The sequence below is a fragment of the Ornithodoros turicata genome, chromosome 9 (assembly GCF_037126465.1).
Source record: "Ornithodoros turicata isolate Travis chromosome 9, ASM3712646v1, whole genome shotgun sequence".
NCBI classification, from domain to species: Eukaryota; Metazoa; Arthropoda; class Arachnida; order Ixodida; family Argasidae; genus Ornithodoros; species Ornithodoros turicata.
This window is the reverse complement of record NC_088209.1, coordinates 23,999,791-24,023,884: the sequence shown is the minus strand read 5'-3', so window position 1 is coordinate 24,023,884 and position 24,094 is coordinate 23,999,791. Positions and strand designations below refer to the sequence as shown.

General features: G+C 44.8%; 2 protein-coding genes across 7 annotated transcripts; one reads left to right on the top strand and one right to left on the bottom strand.

The window, feature by feature from the left end:
* The first annotated feature begins 147 nt into the window (after positions 1–147).
* Positions 148–15,522, top strand: LOC135368423 (putative helicase MOV-10). The gene is made up of 17 exons (XM_064601664.1): positions 148–537; positions 698–847; positions 1,008–1,508; positions 2,165–2,314; positions 3,107–3,269; positions 4,208–4,359; positions 4,845–5,021; positions 5,763–5,910; positions 5,980–6,141; positions 8,072–8,175; positions 8,257–8,474; positions 10,628–10,788; positions 10,870–11,118; positions 12,400–12,576; positions 12,640–12,728; positions 14,749–14,855; positions 14,934–15,522. Exons 2-17 carry the CDS (start codon positions 714–716, stop codon positions 15,032–15,034), a joined length of 2,793 nt encoding a protein of 930 aa, XP_064457734.1. The 5' UTR covers positions 148–537; positions 698–713; the 3' UTR covers positions 15,035–15,522.
* Positions 15,496–23,899, bottom strand: LOC135368424 (endothelin-converting enzyme homolog). Of its 6 annotated transcripts, none has more exons than XM_064601665.1 (22): positions 23,602–23,899; positions 23,241–23,344; positions 23,128–23,172; positions 23,034–23,075; positions 21,179–21,343; positions 20,518–20,598; positions 20,266–20,444; positions 20,031–20,207; positions 19,908–19,967; positions 19,723–19,850; positions 18,739–18,958; positions 17,819–17,917; positions 17,476–17,553; positions 17,254–17,366; positions 17,143–17,201; positions 16,763–16,814; positions 16,611–16,678; positions 16,424–16,545; positions 16,093–16,158; positions 15,922–16,029; positions 15,770–15,846; positions 15,496–15,697 (listed from the first exon to the last, which is right to left on the bottom strand). In XM_064601665.1, exons 1-22 carry the CDS (start codon positions 23,658–23,660, stop codon positions 15,586–15,588), a joined length of 2,214 nt encoding a protein of 737 aa, XP_064457735.1. In that variant the 5' UTR covers positions 23,661–23,899; the 3' UTR covers positions 15,496–15,585. The 6 variants fall into 6 exon arrangements, with proteins under 6 accessions (XP_064457735.1, XP_064457736.1, XP_064457738.1 ...); XM_064601666.1 differs by having other exon boundaries at positions 20,266–20,399; XM_064601667.1 differs by having other exon boundaries at positions 15,615–15,697; positions 15,770–15,835.
* Between the last annotated feature and the right edge of the window lie 195 nt (positions 23,900–24,094).

Genomic DNA, 24,094 nt, shown 5'->3' with positions numbered 1-24,094 from the left:
AATTACCTGCAATCCAACCAGAATGAGAGTTTTGGAGTCTTTCCACTTTTTCATTTTGTTTTTTATTTTTTGCGTGCGTGTCCCGCACAGTCTGTTTGTGCACTGGTGTAGCCCTGGTGCACCAGCACCGTGTATAGGTGTAAAGGGGGGGGGTTCTGGTCCGGTCCCCTCCCCCAAAAATGGTACTTGGTAGTGCATGTGCACTTGAACTTATTCACGAGGCAAAATCGACAGTCATTCAAAGTCAACAGTGAAACATCCGCACGAATATCGCATCATATCGTCACAGAAAGTGCAATTATAAAAATATTTCGGCGATGGCGCTGGTGGCGCGATGGCTCTGGGTGGCGCGATGGATGGTGGCGTCCTCCAACCCAATATGGCGAAGACAGCACAGTTTCTTGACGCTTGACACCGGATTTATCAGCATTTATCAGTTGTGTCATATAATACGGCGGATGATCTGTATATGGCATCGTTCTGTTAGTTACTGCCGAACTGATGACAAGCCTATGACGAATCAGGTTGTTTCCTGCCGTAAGCATTTTAGCATTTTATGCACAGCTCAGTGCTCTGCCATATACAGAGCTATAGTTTCGGTTTTGTGCCGAAGCACATGTGGCTGTGTTCTATGCTCTCCTTACGATTTCTGTATGCTGTATCCTATTTTCTGAAAGTGTTTCCTTTTTCTCTGCAGGGGAAACGTAGTCAATATGTCAACACAGCATGAGGTGTACCGATGTGAACTTTGCAATTACACTTGCAGAAATGCAAACACCAAGGCACAGCACCTTGAATCTAAGAAGCATTTTGTGGAGTTCCTCAAGTACTATCTTTGGCAGCACGAGTAAGCACATAAACGTATTTTCCCACTATCATGAGTGTGCGACAGTGTTCCAGACAAAAACACACTACAACGAGGCATTATAAAAAAAAGAAAAAAGGAATATACATGTATATGTATATTTAAAGTTCCACTCCCTGTATTTTCTCTCCTTCTGACATAGGGAAACCTTGGTGCGGGACAAGCACCACGTCACACTTTCATGCAACGAGGTTGAAGACTGCCTGCCGACCATTCATATCGACATACAGAAAGAACAATGTGTGAAGCTGACGTTGCAGGTGTCCCTCTCACGAGAGTCGCAAAGCGATGTACTACTCCAGGCGTGTACGCTCCTGCATCCATTCCCACTGGTCACCCTTGAAGATGAGTGTGGTGTGGTGGCAAGAGACCAACAGGTTAAGATCTTTCCTGGAGGCATCTATACGGTTGTGCTTGTTTGCTGTTCACAGCATGCGGGGAAATGGCGAATCCCGTTAGCACTGAAATTTCAGAGTGCTGAGGGCCGCATTTTCAGTATCGTGCGCTACTTGGAGGTACTGTGCTCTGACGGAGTAAAAGATGATCTGTATGACTTGGAGCCTTCAACACTATACCAAGCTGTACCCCCTCTTCCAAGGTTGCCTGATGCAGACAAAATCGTTCGAGCAGAGAAGCCAAAGAGGTACAAATTTATTGATGTATCGAAGCTACAATGTTGCATGTCGTGGCATTTCTGTTATTCAAAGCTGAGTGCTAAATATGAATCATTATGTAAGAGTGATTGCAAGAATATTTACCACACTTTCTCACCCCCTTTGTCGCAAGCATCTTCGTTGCTTTATTCCAAGCCTACACTTAGCTTTTTTCTTCTTTTGGGGGGGGGGCTGTATTTCTGCTTTTTTCTGCTGCACCCAAAAAGCTTCCTCACAGAAGACACCTCCTCTTTCTAGTGATCGTCTTAATTGTTCCTTATACATTCCTAACAAAACTGAGCTTGAGCTGCAGCTCCCTTAGTGGATCGGTTGACAATGTGTCCAATGTGCAAATTTTAGGGTTAAATTCACAAAATTTGATCTTTCGAGACTGAAAATTGATCAAAGTAAGTTAAGGCAAAAGTTTGCCAAACATACATACCGTTGGCCCCATAGTTTTCAGACATGTACACTTTTGAGTAGCATTGTTGTAAAATGTACGTGATGCTTGTAGTGCGAGTTCAAGTGCGTGATGTGTGTCGCAGCTCAGTGCACAACAGGGGTATTCTGTTTATCTTCATGTTCTTTTCTGTTTCTATTCCTTTGGAACTGATTTGTGTTATGCAAATTTTGTCGTCATATTCAGTGGTTCCAGTGCTGCCACTCAGGAACTAGAACGTAATGTCGAGCTCAACATCTACAAGATTCCTGATGAACTTCGCGAGCTACAGAAGCATGGTTTGGAGTGTTGGGATGGCATGAGTGAAGATTACGCCCAGCTACTCAGCTTTGTCAGGTGGGAAAACATCACATGTGAATTTTTATCGCAGCAATTTCATCTTTAATTCGGTTTGCTTTCACATGAAAAAAAAAATAATGAAGCGAACAAAAATAATTGTATGAAAAAGGACACCTTATCTTTCATTTGGGACTTCTTCGCTGTTCCTGTGCGCAGGGACGTTGTAATGTATGCAGGCATGTTGTAATGACGTTGTAATGACGTAGGTGCAAAGGGTTGACCGCTCCCTCTGAGCTCGTGCTGTGGGATCCTCACTGTCCCTTTCATGCATAGATCGCACACGGTGACAGATATTCTCGTATGAGGCATACTCTTACAGGATTTCCTGTCCACCGGCATGAATTTTGATTGCTCCAAATAACTTTAATAACTTTCAACAATTAACTTTTAAGCGAGAAGGGTGTGTCGCCTGGAATTACTATACAGTATAAGTAGTATTTTTGCGAGGAAGTAATTTCCGCGAAACTTGAGAGTGCTCTTTTCTTCGCAAATTTAAAGTTCCGCAAAGTATTCGAACCAATGGCAGAAATGTACGCAAACGAAATACTATATAAAATGATATAGTATACTGCATATTGCTACACGGATAGGCGTCTGTAAAAAAGCCGCATGCAGCATAAATATTATTTTGGAGTCTCAATATTATTCCTTGGTATATTTGATTTGTCTTGTTTTTTTTTTTCTTCTTCTTTTTTTGTTGTTGTAATGTCAGACATTTCCCTGCCTGTTTGTACTGGACTTCTTTCACTCAGTTTATCACTGTAGAGCTGCTGTACTTGTTTTCTGCAGGAAGCACTTAGATGATCCACTGTCTGAGGACTCCTACTGGGGCTTCTTTTCGACCTTGCTGTTTCTCGAGGAGATACAGATGAGCACGGACATTAGGACGTATGACATGGTCGACGTACCTATCAACCCACGGCCGACACAGACGGACTTGTTCGTCTTGGAGGTGAGAACTTGCAGAGTTTTCGTATGTAGCAAGGATTCTTTTTAGGGAATGATGTGTTAGGGTGTCAACGACACACTGTCAGTATTATTAACAGGATGATCCAGGATGAGGTGGATGGTGTCTAGTAAAACAGTCTAGCTAGTATACCATATTTAGTCGCCCATAAGATGCACATTTTTACTCAATAGCATAGCACCGTGGAGGGGGTGCATTCAATATATGCGGAGGGAAATTGGAACCCAACACTTACGGTACATTTAACTCCGGTTGTATTCCTAGATATTCATGGCGATCTCCCCGAAATCAAACGTCTCGGTCCTTCCTCATCGTTGCGACTGTCCATTATCGTCACAGTTTATTCCGAGATAACTGCGGCGATCTCCCCGAAATCAAACGGCGCATTCTCATTCGGCGGCGCAGTTTATTCCGAGATATCGGCGGCGATCTCCTCAAAATTGAACGTCGCGGTTCTTCCACACCAAATCGTCTTCTGTTCCATTAAGCGTGGACAAAATACACCTATACGTCCGTTGCATTCGTCATTCATCACTCTGGCAGCAGGCTATCCTTGTTGGTGCACGAGCGTGATACACTGTCTGGAGCTGCGCAAGATGATCTGACTCAAGTCGGGGGTGCGTTTAATACGCGAGTAAGTACTGTAGTTTGTTGGAACAGTAGCCGTGCGGAATAATGGTGGCCCTGAATTGAGGCATCTGCTTCTATCTACTCACTCCATATCACTGGATTTTCTGCCTTGCAAACATTAAAGGGGCCATGAGGAGGCTTCAAAACCTCTACATTGTCAACTCTTGCGTTGCATGGATCAGATGTGGCAAGAATGAGACACACTAGTTCTTGAAATCCCAAGTGTTAATTCTCACCATGGCATGATGTCATCGTCGGTCTTCGTCGTCGTTTCTTTTTTTTTACATCTGCAGGTTCCTGGATTAATGGAAAGCCGCCCATCAGTGCTCAAAGGGGACAGGGTGTACGCCCGACTTCACAGCGACTCTTCAGACTGTGTTGTGGAATATGAAGGATATGTGTGTGATACTATGGTTTCATGTGTCGCGCTACAGTTCAGTAAAAGGTATGCACACCGTAGATAATGTTCAAGTTAAAGGGGCACTAAAGTGCTAGAGTGTTTCCTCGCGGAACGCAGTTAATGTTGATAGAAATACAAAGGGAACGGGATTTATCCGATGTGTCATTCGTGATTTAAATGCAAGGGAAACTGCAGTTTCTGCTTTCTTTCCCTTGCTCAAGAGGCGGTGCGGTGCGGATAAGGTTGTCTAAATCATTGCGGGAAATCATTTGCGGATACGAGTGGAGAAGATGACCGTCACGCAGAAGAGGGAAAGCGTCAATTGCAGTTTCCTTCGTGCTTAGATCACGAATGATGCAACAGATTAAATCCAGTTCCTTTTGTGTTCCCGTCAGCGTAACAGCACCTTTTATTCAGCTAGCATTTCTGCATTTTAGTGACTCTTCAAGTCTTGATGTAATCTTGATGCATGTAATTTTCACTTATGTGTGTTTTACTCTCAATTTACTTACAATGATACAATGTTTAAGGTTCTCGAAAGTGTACATAAAAGGAATGAAGTTTGACGTGCGCTTCACTTTCAACCGTCTGCCACTTCGTCTGATGCACCGTGCCATTTCGATGGTTGAGAGCTGTCGACTCTGGGATTTTGTGTTTCCAGAGATAGCCAACCCGTCAGCGCCTGCTCTAAAGTTCCGCAGATTAAAGTGAGTTGACAAAACACTGATGTGGGTCTGAGCAGGGGAGGATCTAGGGAATCCTGAACCTCTCCCCTCCCCTCCTTGAACCATGTGTCTCCGAGTTCAAGGCGTCCCACTCCCGCTCCCTGTCTTTACAACACCATCTCTTAGGGAGCTAGCGTATCCAAAATAACACCGAGAACAAACTTGCCAAAATGCAGATGTAGCCACTGGCAATACAGAACACTACTGAGAACACATATCCCTGAGTATGGGGAGCGAAATAAGACGAGACACACACACACGCATGGTACTGCGTGGTAGTGTATGCTATGTAGTACAGACGGTAGAGAACAGTACTCATTGCACATTCATTGCAGCTGCTTGCCGTCTCCTGTTCATCCAAAATTCAAGAAGCACTTGCATGAGTGAAAACCAGCAAAGAGACGCAAACACAAGAGGAAGAAGCAGACAGGACAATGCTGGAGAACACACTTTTTTTTTTCAAGTTTGCCACCTGAAAATCTGCTTTTCTATTACTGCCCAATTTCCCCTTATCTTCCAGCTCCTAAAACAAAACCCGATTTCTGACCCCCAAGCCTTAAAAAAAAACAGAACACCTGAAAACACAAGTGTCTATATATGTAGCATGCTGTCCTAAACCAGATGCCCCAAGCCTTCTCAGAAAAATCCTGGATCCACCCCTGTGTGCATGTTCAACTTTCACAGAGGAAGCACAACATTATTGCTTCCTTTTCTCTCCCTCAGTTTCTTCAACAAAAAAGTGGAGAAGAATGCGGAACAGTTCACTGCTGTGAAGAACATTCTTCTTGGTCTTCACCGTCCATACCCGTACCTACTCTTTGGTCCACCAGGTACAGGAAAGACCGTTACACTTGTTGAAGCAATGAAACAGGTAAAACGTTAGCCTCCAGGACAAACGCTCTTTGGTTTAATTGTGCACAAATTGCCAATTACGCTCCAGGTGTTCCACCTCATCCCATCAAGCAAAATTTTAGTGGTAGCCCCATCAAACAGTGCTGGTGATCTTCTTGCTGAAAGGCTACTGGAACACCTGATGCCCTCTCAGATCTTCAGAATGTACTCCTCCAGCTTGAATCCAGCTCGAGTGTCAAAAAAGCTGTTGGTATGCTGTGCTCTGCCGTACCTTCCTGTAGCGTTGCGTGTCAAAACGTAGTCAAGATAGACATTCACGTGAATGCTTATGCTGGCTATTATAGAAGCACACGTGAATGAAATATCATTTTGAAGTTAACCTTTGCATGCCAGTCCAGTTTATTTCAGTCCTTTTGTACCCTATTCTTAGTACTTATTCGGTACTTAGTGTGCACTGCTTGCGACACACTTGTCTGGAATCGACAGCTCGTGGTCTATCCTATCTGAAATCTCGAAGTGTTGCACTAATAGAATCGTGTGGCATACAGCCCACCTTCAAACACAAACCCACACATAAGGACAAACCGAAACACAGTCCCTTCAAAGGCAACAAAACCAACTCAGGCTGTTGAACCAGTGATTGAAGATTTCAGACAAGCATGTCGCAAGCACTACATAGTATTATGTAGTACCATACTCACAGATTCCTTCTGCAACGAGTACAGTCAAACCCTGTTACAGCAAAACGCGATATAGCGCAACTAAATTCGTGATGTAACAGAATGACCGGCATTCCCCGTCAGGCTGCAATAGGAAACAATGCTAGAACGAAATAGTTTTATGCTGATGTCGATACAATGAAAGAAAAGTTCCCAAACCGGAATTACTTTATCCCTAACACGTGCAGAACGGTGCACGTGCGTGCTCCTCTTTGCGGTATGTCTGTTCTCAGTAATTCCTTATCGACAGAGAAAAAGGTCGTCGCCTGCAGGGATTGCACCTGATCGGAATTGCGATGCTCATGGCATGTGTCGTCGGGTAGGCAATGACAGGTTATCTGGAGAGGGGGAGGCGTCCGATGCGTCGCAGCCAATTCGTGGAGTGCATTTTCCGGCACAAGTATGCGCGATGAGCACGACCCGCACAGCAGCTTGCCTGTTTGTATCATTCATAGCGTCCTGGAAAAGTGTTATGTATAGGACGCTGGCGCGCAGACTTTAAAAAGATTCGATGATCGTATACAGTCGTCGACCGATTTTTTGGACATGCTTGATCATTTGGACGCGTTCGTGGAACGACCACGGGCCCCATAGGGTTAATGCCTAGCAACATCCAAGATTTCGGACGCCGTAAAGCTCTGTCAATATTTCCCACGCGGTTGCCAGCTCACCATGTGCGCATGACGCAATACAAGGAGACCAAATATAAAAATTGAGGCAAGAAAATAGGCAGTGACTGTGCATTTTCCAATACTCTGAGTAAAGGAATCCTGTCGTGGCGCTTTGCCAAGCAGGGCACATGCTGTCCACCCGTGAAGTAAAGCGAGCTTCATCTAAAGCACGCAGGCTTTAGGTTAAGCCGACTTGCGGAATGGTGATGCCTAATGTTATGCTGTTATGTTATGCCATCTCCCAGCGCATCCGTCAAGCTCTGAACTAATGAAGGTGACTGCGGTGCTTTCGCCCGTATACAGTATCGCTTCCGGAAGTAGCAGCTGTAGAATATGTAGATGTAGATTGAAGTAGAAGCCGATGTTATCGGGCAGAAATGGGAGACTGCTCGTTAAGAAAGCATCAACAACTTTTTCCAGCCCGCTGTGGTACTTAATGAAGTTGACTTTCGAAGTGAAATTTGTTTTTTCGGACTGCTCGATTATTCAGACTTTTGTGCTTTCCCCGCTGAGTCCGAAAAATCAGACGGTGACTGTAATCGCGATTCTGCTGCATGTACATGTTTATGTTTTTTTGCTTCACAATTCGCAGGATAAATCCTTTCAAATATCATAAATTTTGTAGAATGAAAGGAATCGGGGTCCCCGTGAATTTCCTTGTATCGAGGTTCGACTGTACTTCAGAGCAAAAATGTTGCACACTACTTCCCTGCTGAATATATAGTGTTACATTGCATGCAGTTGTTTATGAAACCTGCAAGACAATAACACAAAAGTTTTACATCTACAGAAATGCTGCAATTACATTCCAAACATGAAGACATTTTGGTTCCCAGCAAGGAGTAAACTTGAAGGCTACAGAATAATTGTTGCCACACTTGCAACTGGTGGAAGGTTAGCAGCAGTCTTTCAGCCAAGCTGTTAGTGGCCCCTAGTTAGTGCGATATAGTATTCATAATTCTTTATACATTGCAGATTAGTGTCTGCTGACTTTCCTCTCAACCATTTTACGCACATATTCATTGACGAGGCAGGCCATGCACTGGAGCCCGAGTGCCTAATCCCTATAGTGGGGCTTATGTCACCTTGGGACCCCAACGAAAAAGGACCGGGAAGCCATCTCATCTTGGCAGGAGACCCCATGCAACTGGGACCTGTCATACGCAACCGCCTAGCAAAGGATCATAACCTTGGTAAGCCTAATTCCTCTGGTTAACAAGTACTGTTGTTCTATAGAAAGGTAGCTACAGTTGTTGTATGGGATTGAGTGGTCATTTCATGATAAAGGGAATCAAAGGGATTTTTTAAATAATAGAGTTCAACATCAAGCATAAGAAGAGCCTGAAGAGCCTGAAGTTTTAGGGTTTAACCCGATTCTTCCCCAAATTTGCACCCCGAATTGAAGGTAGCCTCTTTAGGGATAGGGATGTCTCTTTAGGGATAGGATGCCTATCAGGGATAGGATACCTGATTTTTACACGGCAAATTTCCCTTACTGAGACGTCCGCAGGAATGCGCACTAACTTGTTTGGCAGCAAGTGCTGTTACATCACCATTTGTACCAAACCAGTACAGAGAGTTTGAGTAACTGAGCCCAATTTCTCCCCGAATTTAGGATACTGGAAGTTTTTCCACCTGAATTCGCATGAATTTAGAGCACATGTTTATTTACCAGGTTTTTACCTCCCGAATTTGGAAAAAAAATATTTCCCGAAAACTTCAGGCGCTAAGCATAAGTGGATGGAATATTTTTGGTCGAGAAATACCTAGTTTGAACTAGACTGCAGAATGTTGTTTGGCACTAATGTGAGACATGTAAGCTCATGTCAACTCAACCCTCATCAAACTAACTTGAAAATGAAAATGCGTGGGACAGTACTTTTTGTCAGTGAGGAGTTACAAAACGTAAAGTGGACATGTGTCAGGCATAAACGAGACGACGACATGGAGCTGCTGCTGGTCGCCAGTGGCCCAGCTGATGTCCCTGTTTAGCCACTGTTTAGAACCACTGAGTGGACCCCTCTCCCGCTATCATTCGAACCATCACAACATCCTGTTGAGTTCTTGTCATTATCCTGCACACTTACAATGTCGGTGACCATGTTGGGCAAAACTTTGATACTGTTAAAAGCGCTAAGAACACGAACACGGACAGCCACAACACAGAGCGCTGATTTGCAATACTTCGGTGTACTTTACTTTAGCGTACTTTAATGTTTTTAGCACTTTTAACAGTGTGGAAGTTACGTACCAGGAGGCTCACATGGAGGTTTTTGTGTGCCGGACAAAACTCGCTCGTGCTCAATGTGGCGAATGAGTTGAGCATGAATGGGCAAACAAGGAGCTGCGAAGGTGATAAATGAGCGGGAATCACAAGTACCGACCCCTGCTCATACGCATTGCTTCCACAATCCACCTTTTCAGAAAGAGCTGGCGCCACCGCACGGCTAACTGGCAAAATGGAGTGGTTGTCAATGATGGCGTGAACCAAAATCATGTGCCTGCTGTCTCCGCTTGTCGTAAAGGGTTAATTGGACATAATCAATCATGTTAATTGATAAAACATCATCAATAAAGTTCATGGAGCGTCCGGGATGCAACATTGTACCTGGGGGTACTTAGCTGTCGTCACAGGCTGGAACAAGGTTATTGCCGATGTTCTGTGCCTGAGCAGCAAATACTGGACTTCTTCTTGGAGTTCAGTCGTTTGCACGGAAACCGAAGAGAGCCAAAATTCTCCCTCTTGTTGTACTTTGCTTTGCAACTGCTGAACAAACAAGCTACTACGTACCACCTTTATCAAACAGTCTTCTGCTCCATAGGTTCACGAAATTACCGCAAAAATGTGCAACTCGATACCACGTGCATACGTGATGGCAGACTACGAATGACAACCAAAGCGTTTCACCAAAGTCCCACCGGATACCATAGGATACGCCACCGTCTTATGCATGCTCCGTTAACATTTTATGAAATGGCAGATTGTGGTAACGATAGGTCTGCAGAGGTGATGAAGATAACACTGGCGCTGACATGTGGTACTTCTACATAAACAGCAAATGACATCTTTTAAATTTAACTGTGCAGTGCCAAGACACCGTACAACGAAAATATTGTGCATGGTGGCTCCTGAGAGACTGATTGATTAATGAAGCAGGGTTTCAACCGATGCTAAATGTCACTCCCTTGCTCCTTCAACCCGTTGGATCCTTCCGCCTGTTTATAAGTATATCTCCTATCTCGACTGACAGATAAATGAGTATACAGGCATGTCTACAGTGGGAATCATGTATGTGGGGCTTCACAGGGAGCTTCCTCTTATTAAAGCCTTCGAAATTGCTTTCAGGGGTTTCTTTGTTGGAACGGTTAATGGAGCTGCCAGTGTACCAGCGACACGAAAACGGCTACTACAATCCGCAGCTGCTCACCAAGTTACTGAAGAATTTCCGCAGCCACAAAGACGTTTTGCACGTTCCGAACCAGTTGTTCTATGAAAGTGAACTGCAGGTTCGTGTAAACATTGGGAAGCATCCTATGGCACGCTTTATGTGTTTTCCATTTTTTTTTAAATTTTGTAAATGCTGCCAGGTGTTCGCAGACGAGGTGGTAACAGAGTCTCTGAGCTGCTGGGAAAAACTGCCATCGAGAGGTTGCCCTCTTATATTTCACGGGGTGCAAGGCAGAGATCTGAGAGAGTCCCACAATCCTTCCTACTACAATCCCGAAGAGATCAAAGTTGTCGTAGACTACGTAATGGCTCTACTTGATGGCAAGGGTGGCCTCAGGACACGAGTTCGAGAGGAAGATATCGGCATTGTTTCACCTTACCGCAAGCAGGTAAGTTTAACAGTTGTCAGTGAAATGAATGTTGATTGGCAGCTTTTACACGGCCATTTTCAATTACCATTGACTTGGATGCTCTTCGACGATCGATGGAGGTGAATTTGACGGTAGCAACCCTAGCTGAAATGCGCTAGGAGGTTTTGGCCCATGCCCCTTACAGCCCAGATTTGGCCCCAAACAGTTACCATTTGTTCGGACACCTTAAAGAGCACATTGGAGGAAAGACGTTCCAGACAGACTGAACCCCTCCAGAAAGATGTCCTGCGGTGGCTACGATCAGCGACATGGCTGAGTGGGTTAAGGCGTCCCCGCTCGTTGGTGGTAGCCAAGGTCTTGCTGAAGACTGGGATGTGGTGGGTTTGAATCCTATCACTGTGTGTGCTGTCTGAAGTTTTCCTTGGGTTTTCCGAAGACTTTCCAGACGAATGTCAGCACAGTTCCCCCTGAGGTCGGCCCAGGACACATGTTAGCCCCCCTGTCCTCCACTCCTTTCTGCTGTCCTCTTTCCATCTGTCCACATCTGTACGCTGCTCATAGCCGCAGTTGCTTCGCGGCGCTAACGCGGAATAACAAAAAACAAAACAAAAAAATGCAGTGGCTACGACAGCAGTCCACTTCCTTCTACGCCAGTGGCGTCAAAGAGTTGCCACGATGGCAGCTGTGTCTAGATGTGCACAGTGAATACTTTGAAAAACTGCCGTAGTTCGGTGCTTCCTGAATTTTTCGTTGTATTTAAATAAAAGCCTTGGTCAACCTTGAACAACCCTTGTAACAACCGTAATAACTGTTATACTGATGTTATGTTGTAGCGGATGAGGCAGTTAAACGTACAAGGACAAACACCACACAGGCCTCACAGTGTACTGTTCCTCAACTGCAATCATTCACTTGTTATACTGATGTATCAGGAACTTTTCATAGCAGTTCACGCATTATTGTGTATGTATGTTTAGGGCTTGCTTATTTGCTGTTCACGAGGCTGCCAGGTCGCAGTTTTCGAGGGCGCTTGATAGCTTTGACTTTATTTCATGCACCCCCATCGACCCGATGACCATCTGAGCCAATGACAATTCAGAGTGGTCCTGTAGCAGCATCAGATTACCATTCAGTTCGATCATCATACATCTATTGAAATGCTCGTGTGACAGCGATATTAGTTCTGGAATAGCTGCTATTTTAAAGGCATATTCCCCGCTACGAGAGCAGCCTGTACAGAATGCAAGGCATTGTGTTTCCTACACCATTTCAAGGCATCTTTTGGGGTGGCGTCCGTAGGTACTTAAAATTCGTGGCATACTGCAAAAGCGCAACAAGGGGGGCGTCACCGTGGGATCCACAGAAGAGTTCCAGGGCCAAGAGCGGCTTGTCATCATCATAACAACCGTACGGAGCAATCCTGACTTACTTTCTAAGGATATCCGTCACAACCTTGGCTTTCTGCGGAACAGCAAGGTGATTCTCAGGCACGTGCCATGGGAGCTCGCTTTCTAATGAAACCTTTATCGTGCCTAACAGAGATTTAACGTTGCTGTTACGAGAGCCAAAGCCCTCCTCATCATCGTTGGAAACCCTTGGACGTTGAGTGGAGACCCTTGCTGGAATAAGTGAGTATTACATAGTTGGTACATACTTGGTGCATATTACATACGTAGTAGGGAAAGACTGTCAGTAGGGTCTTGCATTGTGTGCACTGGCATAATCAGGTCCCCACAGCTCCCCATAGAGCCCATAGTTTGAGATAATTCAAGCAACACTGGGCATGCAATCAATGAAAATGCACGATGATGCCTACCATTCAGCCAATCAGTAGCCTCTCAGTTTGGCTCGCCTTTCAGCCGGTCCTTTCTACCATCGGCTCTTACTTTTACCGATTTTCATGCCTGACTCTTGTTATTCCGTATTCCAAAACAAGTACTAGTAGGCAAATTTTTGACGAATTACACATTTATTTGTTACATCGTATAGACTCAAAAGCCCAACACAAATATTCACCATGCGCACAGAGCCCAAAGCGTTGCGTTCATTGACTGCAATGAATAAAAGTTTTCAACACGAACTTTCAAAACACATACACAGTCTACTCCTAGAAGCGAGCGATGCTCACATGAGTGCATGCGATTTCAAGGTGAGCATCTTCTTTTGTTGCTTGCAGTGCATTGAAGGTTACAATGAAATGGGAAATGCTTGTGTCGCACCGACACCGAATCCTGTCTCCGTTGTCACTGCATTCGAAAATGCGACAGCGCTCAAAAGTGTACCTCAGGCGTCAGCTCACCAGTACATTCAATTCTGCAACTGGAGAGACTGTGACTGTTCATAGGATACTTGTGTCGAGAAACATCACAACATGCACAGAGTCACTTTGACACACAAACAAGTCCGCGAACACACTTCTCTTTGAACAATACAGTCATACGGTGCTGTCAACTGACATCGCCGAGACGCTGCAACACTGCCACCCTTCTCTTCTCTTCTCGTAACTGCCCGCCAGACTGGCTGCCCGGAAAAGAATGCTCTTTCGAAACTTTGCCAACCGATCGCGGAGCGCGAAATGCTCTTCAGTCAATGGGTATCAACTACGATATCTGACGCCGTAACACCATGTGACTATGACGTGGAAATATTTTTTTACTGCCACGAATACGGGGAGCCTGGCATAGCTACCTGCGCCAAGTGGTGGCATACTAAAGTGTATTACTTGCAGCTTTAAGGGATTTCCTCCAAAATGTGACACATGATTTCTTCTTATGTACCTGTGCCATCGAGACCTCCCACAGTGCTATTTGTTGAAACACACCCTTCCTGCTTGAGCACGCTTTTGCGGATTACTTTCTGAAGTGACTTGGGGCCATGGGAACCCTCATACATTTTCTTTCAGTTTGAAAGCAAAAGATGCACATTCTAAGAAGTGACCTTCTTTATAACAGCTTTGTCAATCCAACTTCCGTCCCCATTTCAAGAACAAGAGGGAGCTTGTGACTCAACATAAACCATGCCGCAATTGCCATGGCAACGAAGGCAACTGAAAACAAGTACAGAGTGTGTGCAGAAAAACGTAACCCTCATGATGGTGGAGATGCAGGAGAGTTGTGTCCAGGTACCGCTAGGGGAGCTATCAGTGCAGAAATCGACGGTGTCAACACATGGATGTTCATCGGTGGTGCCCCTAGTGGTGCCTGCACATCTCTCCTTAGACTGCCATGCACTACCATGCACTGTCATGACCGCACTATTCTAATGCTATTCTATTTACCGCACTATTCTATTTACCGCACTATTCTATTTCGCGCTGTTTATTTTTTAAGCTGAGTATGGCTTCCAGGATTTTTTGGTAGCTTTCGCACTCATAAATACGCCATCGTACGCCACCGGAAGTTCCTCGGGTAAGTAGACAATGAGTTACATGTAAAAATGCGGGTTACGTTTTTCTGCACACATCCTGTAGAAAGAGGTAGCATTTCCTTGAGTTCGAGGAACGCGCAAGACGAAGAGGACAACACAGTTTTCGCTACGATGTCTATCTCTATGAAACTGTCCCTTGTAATCTCAGTTTGGCGCATATTATAGGCAGCAAATTACGGTGCACGTCATTGGGATATTGCACATTTCATTGTTGTTGTCCAGATTGCTGCAGTTCTGCATAAAGAAGAAAGCTTATTGCGGCGTGCCTTTTGGAGACGTTGACGAAGAATTGCATGAGATTGAGAGGCGCTTTGCCAGAGCAAATATAGGTAGATGCTGCATTCCCTCCATTCAGACTGCCAAGTTGCGTTTGTATCGCCTGGTATCACATGCGTAACTTTTTCCAGGCGAAGAACTCTCTCCCGAAGACCGGCTTGTTTTCGAAGGTCACATACCTATCACGCAGAAAACGTTGCAGGAAGAACCCAGGTGGAGGGATGATATATAAAATACCAGAAGGAGGAGTGCTAAACGCATATACAAACAAAGAAATCTGAAAAGTAAAGCAAAGGTAAATGCATCCCGACGTCCATGCTGCACTGCAAGGCACGAGTCTGGCCCAGTACTGCACCCACACCCAGAGTCCGGTGACAGCGACCAACCCACTGAGCAGGTACTGCGTATGGATACTCCAGGTAGTGGCTTGAGAAACCTTTGTGGAAAGGAATCTTCGGCGATACTGACAGATGCAAATGGGCTTTCTCCAGTTGTGGCTAAGGTGAGGACGGATGTAATTGTCAAATCTTATGAAAGCCCCGGCAGAAGCTGTGGAAGGTGACACGGTGTAACACAGTCTGAACACAAGTGCTCCCTCTGAGCTATACAATGCTATATAGCTTCGCTGTACATTGTTCTTTGGTGACCCGTGTACTTCCTGTGATATATTACTATGAGGAATGGCAAATGCAATAAAGGAGGCTGTGCTTTTTTTACTTATGCACAAGCAGGTGGTCTGTTGGCAATAATGTGGCGCTTCACTTACGGCACTTCCCGAGAAGGCTAGTGCCAGACCTCGCAGTACTTTATCTGCGACAACGTCGCAAGCTGTTTCATGTTGCAGGAAGCGGCCATTTCTCTGTATTCTTGGAAATTGAAAAATGGAAGGTTGACTCTGTAATGCATGGAAATAGGGACGTTTACTTCGAAGCATTGCGGTGGGAGTTGAGGAGCATGGTGATTTTACCTGTACAGTTCATGAAGGTAAACAGCATCATTATACAACATGGAACTCTGAGCTGCATAAGATGCCCTGCACATAGTCTGCAGTAAATGCTGGGCATGAGACAGTGCACTGAACTAAATGATAAAGGGAAAGGAAATAAATATTCTGGTTACCAGCATATATGAGATGAAAAACACTTCTTTGCTGGTAGCTGGGAAACTCTCATGAAGGGTAAAGCTTTCTGTATCGTATCCAGAATGTTTGAAAAGTCTGTTGTATAGCTGGAAGAGAGAAATTTAAGTTAAACACACACGCAAGTACCTTAAAAATTCCACAATTCGTACCACAAAGGCTGGTTCTATGAGAAAGTTGTGGCTAAGGATGTGCACTGCCAAGCTATTTGAATCGCCCTGAAAAAAAAAAAAAAAGGAGAGAAAGAAACACGTAAGGAACAGGTTACAAGAGGGAGTGCTGCCATCAGACCTCACCCACACCAGTTTTCATGGGTAACCCATGAGAACCAGTTACTGTGTTTCATTGTACGGGTGAAGTGAACAACACAGTAGTGGCTCTGTAGTTTAGTTGGCATTTGGGAAACCCAGTTGAAAGCAACCGCCCTTAGAATTGCCGGAGTTGGAATTGACTCGACGGCAACAGCACACTGCAATATCGTACCTGCTGCGTGTTACTCCCAACAGAACTAAGATATTGTTCTATAAGACACGACTCTGCTCTGAAAAAGCCTTCTTCTGTTTCCACTGTCCACCACTCTAAGCCACGGTTGCCAAGTGTGGAACCTGAAATGTTACGTGTACAGGAAGTTTGTTATTTTATTTTCTGGTGTAAACGAAGTGAATCGTACCATCTTGGAAAAAATAGATCATCAGGGCATGAAGAACATAGAAAGTAAGAACAGGAATTTGTGGAAACCTGGAAAAAAAATCTTGCTGTTAGTGGTAGACGCGCAAAATAACAAAAAAAGAAGAAAAAAAACAAGAAAAGGACAATCTTTACTCAATATTGCCAGTTGAGTTCTCAACTAGTAGCATGTGAATTGCTGGAATATCTGCAAATAAAGAGATGAATGTGCCATAACGCCCACTTCAGAATTCAGTTTTTCGGAATCCTGAAGCCATGCATAAAGCCTTGGTGTTGTGCAGTGCTCTTTTAATGCTGCAACTCATTATTCTACTACAGTGAAGCCTCGTTATTATGACCATGGTCGTTCCCGAAAATTTTGGTCATAATGCGGAATTGCCATATTAACGGGGGAGATTTGCTGAGGTTTCACTGCATCGTTCCCCAGGAGTATGGTCGTAAAGCGCGTATGTCAGATTATCGGGGGTCATATTAACGAGGGTTCACTGTATGTGAAAGAAGGCGTGGTAACTCACTTAATTGGTTCCTTTGCACATCAAGGAAGCACATCTTTTTAAACGACGATATCGGCCACCTGTGAACATTGCTGACATTAACTGACTACTCGAGGAGGTGCCGTCACCGACCTGTATCGCGCGGGATTCGTACTCTGACTTATGTTCCAAGATCTCGATGTGACAAATTTCTTCATGGAGTAAAAGTTCTGAAGAAAGCCTACATTTTTATTGTACGCCGGTATCTGAGAGAGAAGCGGAGGGAGGGGAGAAAACATGTCGTTATTCAATTAATTAATTAAGCAATTATCACAAAAGCACAGTTTTTGGGAGACCTTATTTAGTTCTACTCACGTTGTTGTAGTACACTTGGACAAACTTTCTTATCTTAGCAAGGTCTGGAACTAAGGCCGAAATCTCCAGCCTGTTCAGCTGAAGAATGAACATGTTATTTGTATCAGTTGCTGTTGAGTGGAATTATTTTAGTGGAATTTTATCCTTAAAAAATTAATGGAAAGAGGGCAAAAAGTGTGTTTTGGACACTTTTTGCTAAGGTTTGGAAGCCCTTGTGTCAGTCCATTTGCATTGTTGCAAAGTGCATTACTTATCGCTGTAGCATTCAGCTTATGCATTCAGTACCATCCCCCTGTTGGTGTTGCTAGCATCAGCTTCTTCACCTTCAAGGGACAGTTATTACCTTTTCCCGCACAGCATCTGCTTCCTCTTTCTTGAACCATGGTATTCTAGTGGTGTATTCTTTTAGCACCTCAACTGCTTCTCTTGCAACTTTAGCGACCTGTGGGAAGAGTAAGGTCCAAACAATATCGCACAAAGTTTAAAATTTGTAAATCTCTACAAATTTTTCTTCTAGTACTACAGTCATGTCTCGCTGATCTGGAGTTCAGATTAGAGCACTGCATGGGCCCGACCAGGCCTACGGGCCGGGCTTGTTATTGGCTGTGCGGGCCGGGCCAGATTCAGGCCGACAAAAGATGCCAGCACGGCGGTCCGGGCCGGGGCCAGGCCGACAAACATGTTTCCAAGAGTCAGGATTGACCGGGTCACGCATCTAATTTCACGCAATGGGAGACAATTAGTTCATATCATCACGTGCTTGCGTCATTCCTGTGCATATATTTGCAAAAACAAGCAAGAGACTGCATTATGCATAAGATTCGACCCTTTATAACATCCTCAAGCCACTTTACATTGCTCCTGACACCTCACATATTTCACAAACACGTTCTACTTAGAGCTACTACTGTTCGAACTTAATGTTCATGTAGGTAAGCACTGCCTCCAGTGTCACCCCCACCTGTGCTGTCCACTGTTTCGCCTTTTCGTATACATGGCCAATGCAGTATATACAGTAAAACAGCCAGAAAAACCTTGCGCTGTGTTGTATAGATTATTATGATTATTAGGCCTTTCCTTGCAGGCGACTGGCCAGGAAGTGTCCCTCTGGGAGACATTTTGTAACATTCTCACACATGGAATAGCCGAAATATCCGATATTACCAGCAACTTTTAGGTACTACTTTATTCATATTCCATTCGATCCTGAAATTTCCCATAGCCTCCAACCCGTAGAAACCCATAATGTGAACGAGCACATACCACTCCTTGTTGAACATCGAACCGTGGCTGTGTAGAGAAAGCGTGTAGATAGGCGAGTGCAAAAATGCTCTCAGACAGCAGGATGCACTGAAAATGATACCACTGACGGCGCTGGTCAGCATCTGTTGGCGGCAGCGTGCTGGATGTTGCATCCAGACCGATTATGAGTGGTGAAAACCGCGAGAAAATTGTGTATCCTATGTAGAGTATGACTGCAGACCTGCACAGAACAAGGAGAATCCTGGATATGACAAGCAACTATGTTCTTCGTAACGAACCCTGAGACTGGGGGAAAAACACGCTGAACGGGAGTCTCAAAGTCCCCAGTCTCAGGGTTCGTTATGAAGATCAATTATCGCCGGCTCGCCTGCTTTCTCGCCACTCTTTACAACTATGTTCTTCATAACGAACCCTGAGACTGGGGAAAAAAGTCCACAGTCTCAGGGTTCATTATGAAGATCAATTATCACCGGCTCGCCTGCGTTCTCGCCACTCTTTACAACTATGTTCGTTCATTAGTCGTCGCTACAAAAGCTCAATATGTCACTGTTGGTGAGTCTGTTCCTGATGAAGGCTGATCATCCTTTTCTGTTTTAGACTGCTGTTTCTACGATGTTGTGTCTGTCTGCAACTGGATTACGATATCACTCCGTAGCTAAACGTCGAAACATTGTGAGCAAGTAAATCGAGCATGTCGTACTTTGGATTGACCAGAAAAAGGGCAGAAATATGCACGTCGTCGAATGTGTCCTATATGTACACAGTCATATCGGAACCAACTGTAAAATGCAAAATCACAGTATCGATGTCGTTAACGGTTATTTTGACTGGGGTTTGCCACTTGCATCATCGCTCTTTTAACATCTTTCTGTGAGGCAATCCTTGGCAGTGTTCTACCAGGGATTATAGAGAGAAACCATTACCCACGTCTCTCTGTGCCTTCAGAAATCCTGGGACAGAGCAGAGCTCAATGTCGGTACTTACTGGCTAGTCTTGTTAAGGATTCCACACAATCCTTTGATGTAGTGTGGTGCCAAGATCGTAATTTCTGATTCAGACGATACGTTGACACCTTCACCCAGAATATTCCTCACCAGCGAAAGCCAGTTAACCTGAAACAAAGTGCTCGTATGCACGATTTAATCAGGGACTCGGAATTGTGTGCGAACCTTTCCGTTATCCATATCTTTTAGCTTCATCTTTGAATGTCTGCCAAAGGGCTGCATGTACTAAAGCAAATAGGAGAGACTTGTTAAATGCTGTTAGATTTCATTCATCTACATGGCACGCACAGACGTAAGCAGCTCCTCAAACTTGACAATTGTGGCAACAACATGCTCGGCTTCTCCGTGCTTCAGGCAGATTCCAAAATGTTCGCAGTATTCTTCGAGGTACTTAGTTACGGCAAAGAGAAGCGGCGCCGTCGATACTGATGTGTATTTTTTCAGCGTCAGGCGGGGCTTGTCCATCTGCAGGAGGAGTGATTTGCCATTACGTGAGAATATTTCACGTTGTTTTTGTCCTTACATAAATCATGGGACCTGGAGACTGTGGGTCAGCGGCTCCAACCATGAACGTAACCAGGGGGTGTAGGTCCAGTTCCCTGGCAATGCTGGCGAGAAGGTTGGTCAAGTCTATCTTTTTCGGGGTGAGGGGCCATTCTTTTAATTTAAAGTTCTCCATGACAACAACGAAGTCGTTTATCCCTTTGAGGGTGAGCGAGATTTGCCACAAATAACAAACACTGCAAGCGTTCGCCAATAGATTTCACATAGTTACCTTTCTTCTTAGTAGACCTTGCACATACTTGCAGGAATTGACGCAGCTGCGTAATTGGGAAGTACGAGCCTGCCACGATTGCTGAGAACGAAAAATTGATTTCTCCTTCGGTACTTTTATTCGATTATAATGATTATCAGAACGCACATCTACCTGCATGTGGCTATAGCCAACACCACCCAGATAGAGAAAGCCTGCTCACTCGACGTGATGTAACAACCAAGAGTCGGCCAATCAGGATCGCGTTTTCAACGGTGGTAGCCAATCACGAACGTGCTTTCAGCGGTCGTAGCCATGAAGACGAACAACCGTCGTCTGCGAGTAGTGATTGAACGTCCCCACGTACTAAACGGGAAAACTTCAAAATAAAGCGCAAAACGGCCCCATATCTTTCTCAAATCCCATATCGTGTCCCATATCGTATAAATCCCATATCGTCCCATATATAACGGTCCCTTGTCATGTTGCATCTGTTGTCTATAGATTCAAGTCTACAGGTTCTAAGTTGGGTGCAATCATTTGCGAGTTCATGAATTCGCAGAACCGTGAATCGCAACAGTACTAGACAAATTCTGACTTTATATGTCCATGTAGTGAAAAAGGGAAAGGAGGCAATAAGCAGGCCTTCTTATATCTAGATGGAGTTGTTATAGCACTGTACCTTTGATATTCAGGTCGTCGAGGTACGATATTGACTCTCTGTCTGCAGCATGCTGGCGACTGGTGCTGAGTCTCAAGTCTGCACTTGCTGTTGTGTTGCACGTTGGAGTTGTTAAATGGTAACACATATCGAGTGGTAGAACCACGTACTTGGAGTAGTACCTTGCTAAGAGAGAGTAAATAATTTTTATCGTGGATGTTTTTTACCTGATGTGAAAAGTGTGTTTGGCTTTTTCAAAGCGTGCATTGCAATACTAACAAGTTGTTACCACTGTGATTACTTGATTACGTCCTTGCTGCTGTACATCTTCATCTATTTTGCAGGGCAGCTCTGTTTAGTATACTCCACTGTTGTCCAGACACAGCTCCTGCTCACATAGTTTACTTTGTAGTACCATCTTTGATAGCAATTTTCTGAGCACCTTCAGTAGGAAATACTTCTACATCCGGGGAAGACATACTGTAAAAACTGTGTTTACTTTGGTGTGACACAACAGCTTAAAAAACAATGAAACATAGACGTTTCGCCACCTATACAGGCGGCATCCTAAGTACACAATGTGCCACAGTTGAAAGTCAACCTACTTATCATCAAGGCATTATAGATGACTAGGCTGATTTTCACCTTTGGCACATACTGTACTGTGTACTGAAGGTGCTGCCTGTATTGGTGGTGAAATGTCAGTTTTATTGTTTCTTAAGCTGTTATATCAAGTTGGAGTTAACACAGTCTTTACAGTACCCTCAGTACGATTGCCACCCGGCAGGTATTTAACCAGTATGGTCGGTTATTTGTTGCTCGTACCGGTTGCTGGTTGAAAGGCAATTATGGCGGCCTTCTTCCGGTATTAGGTTCTGGAAATTTTTCAGGTCCTTCGGTGAATTTGAACAGCACAAACAGAACAAACAGCATGCTGAATGGCTGCTTTCCCTCCCAGTACACTTCTCTTCCCTTCTCCTATTTCTCCTTTCCCACTCCTCCTCCCCCTTTTTGTCACGCTTGCTCGGCCAGTATGTTTCATGCTGGAAGGTGGCAACCCGAATCGTCACTAGCTCCCATTTCTGCAGTTTCCAAGTTGGGTGCTCCAACTTACTGACAAATCGGTGATTGCAAACTACTTCTTTTGGGCAGCTCTGATGAGGTGCACTACAGAGCAGAGTACCTCGCCTGCACTGGGTGGTAATGTGGTTCAGGCAGCATCCTCCAATGTTTCTTTCTCTGTGTGTGTTTTACTTAACAATCCGCTTGTCATGCGGCAGCGTTCTGCTCGGGCGATGTGGGTTCATGCGCCTTGGGCAGACTCCATAGGGAACTCCTGCCTCAAAACATCTTGGGAAAAGACCGGAAAAAAACATCAAGACTGCATAGCTGGATTCAAACCCTCCGGTCTTTGCACAGAAGGCAGTCACCCACGTCCTCGGCACGGCTTTCTGGAAGCCAAAACGGAGTATGTGGCCGTCGCATGTTTTGTTGCTGTTACTGTAAACCCGTGCTGTAGTCCGGAGCATGTTCCATTTGTCAGCCTTCTTTAATATCTTTTTTATGGCATTATTATATGCCTTAAGAACACACACAGCCAACTTGTTCCCAATGGTGCGAACATTAATTTACTTACTTTACTTACATTTATTCCTATTTATTTATTCTCTGGGGCTTATAGGCAGACACTGACAATTAGCTAACACTGATACACAGAGGGATGCTGTGTGCCGTGGCACTGTCTGCAAGCTTGAGATTGGTTATGAAACTCTGTGCGATGCAGAACATCGAAGGTTAAGGAAAGGGAGAAACAGAAGGGGGATGCTCTAGTGTAAAATAATAAATGAGTGTTCTCAAAAATGCAAGTTGTTCTTACCAGCTGTTCTGCAGTGTGCCTCGTTGCAGACACGTTGAGATCCTAGAGACGTAGTTTTGTAAGCTCCGGGGGATCGCTACACATTTGAGCTTACCGTTGTTGACATGTTCTGTAGCAGCAGACAACACCCGTTCGTTCCCTGGGATTGAGGGCCATGACAGCTTTTATAAGCACGTGTATAAGCTCACCCTGAAATCGCTCACGTACCTTCTGGCTTCCTGTAGACTAAGTATGAGAAGGTGAATGTAGATAATGTCAGAAGAGAGAGGAAGGTCAAGGTACACATCAAGTAGGGCACTGTTAAAGGTGACCTGCATATATCCTGTGATGAAACTCTGCAGAAGCACGCTGATGAGAGTGAGTGAGTGAGTTAGATTCGGTTCTGCGAAATTATGGCACAGGAGGGATTTTACGAGACGAAACACAGCACACTGGCCGCTGTCATATGGGTGCCGCAAGAATTTGTTTCCGGGGCAGGGGGGCACCCCCCACCCTGTGCCATGAATTTCGTAGAAACTTAGCAGGCAAGGCATTGGTCGCTTGAACAGGTGGTGCCCCCAGTGCTTACCCAATCGCATTTGTAGACATAATGTGGCCTTGTGAAGGTCTTTTTTTATGGTTCTGCATGTTCCTAATGATCAAGAAAGGCTTTTAGAATGCTGAACGGACACCGACTGGCTCCACAGCAAAATAGTAGCGCGAGTCCAGCAGCTACAGTTCCTCCTCCTCTTCTTTTATGCACTTGCGGTTTGTTTTCCAAACTTTTTAAAAAATCTGGTGCAATAACAACATCTGCTCCTTTGGGTATGCTGGCGCCGTTGGCGTTTCTGGAGGAAAGGTCGTTCTAGTTATATAGTGACTGCAGTCAAGCCATCCCCTCCCACCCCCCACAAAGAACAAAATAAAAATAAAAAAATCGGCAGACTTGGCGCTCCGCTAGAAGCGCGTCTTCACCCTTGCCCTTGAATGCGAAGGGAACGCAAGAGCAGCTGTTGCTTCTCTCTAGTATTTAGGGGCAAGGGAGAAAATTCGTGAATACTTTTGGAAACCAAAAACTGAAC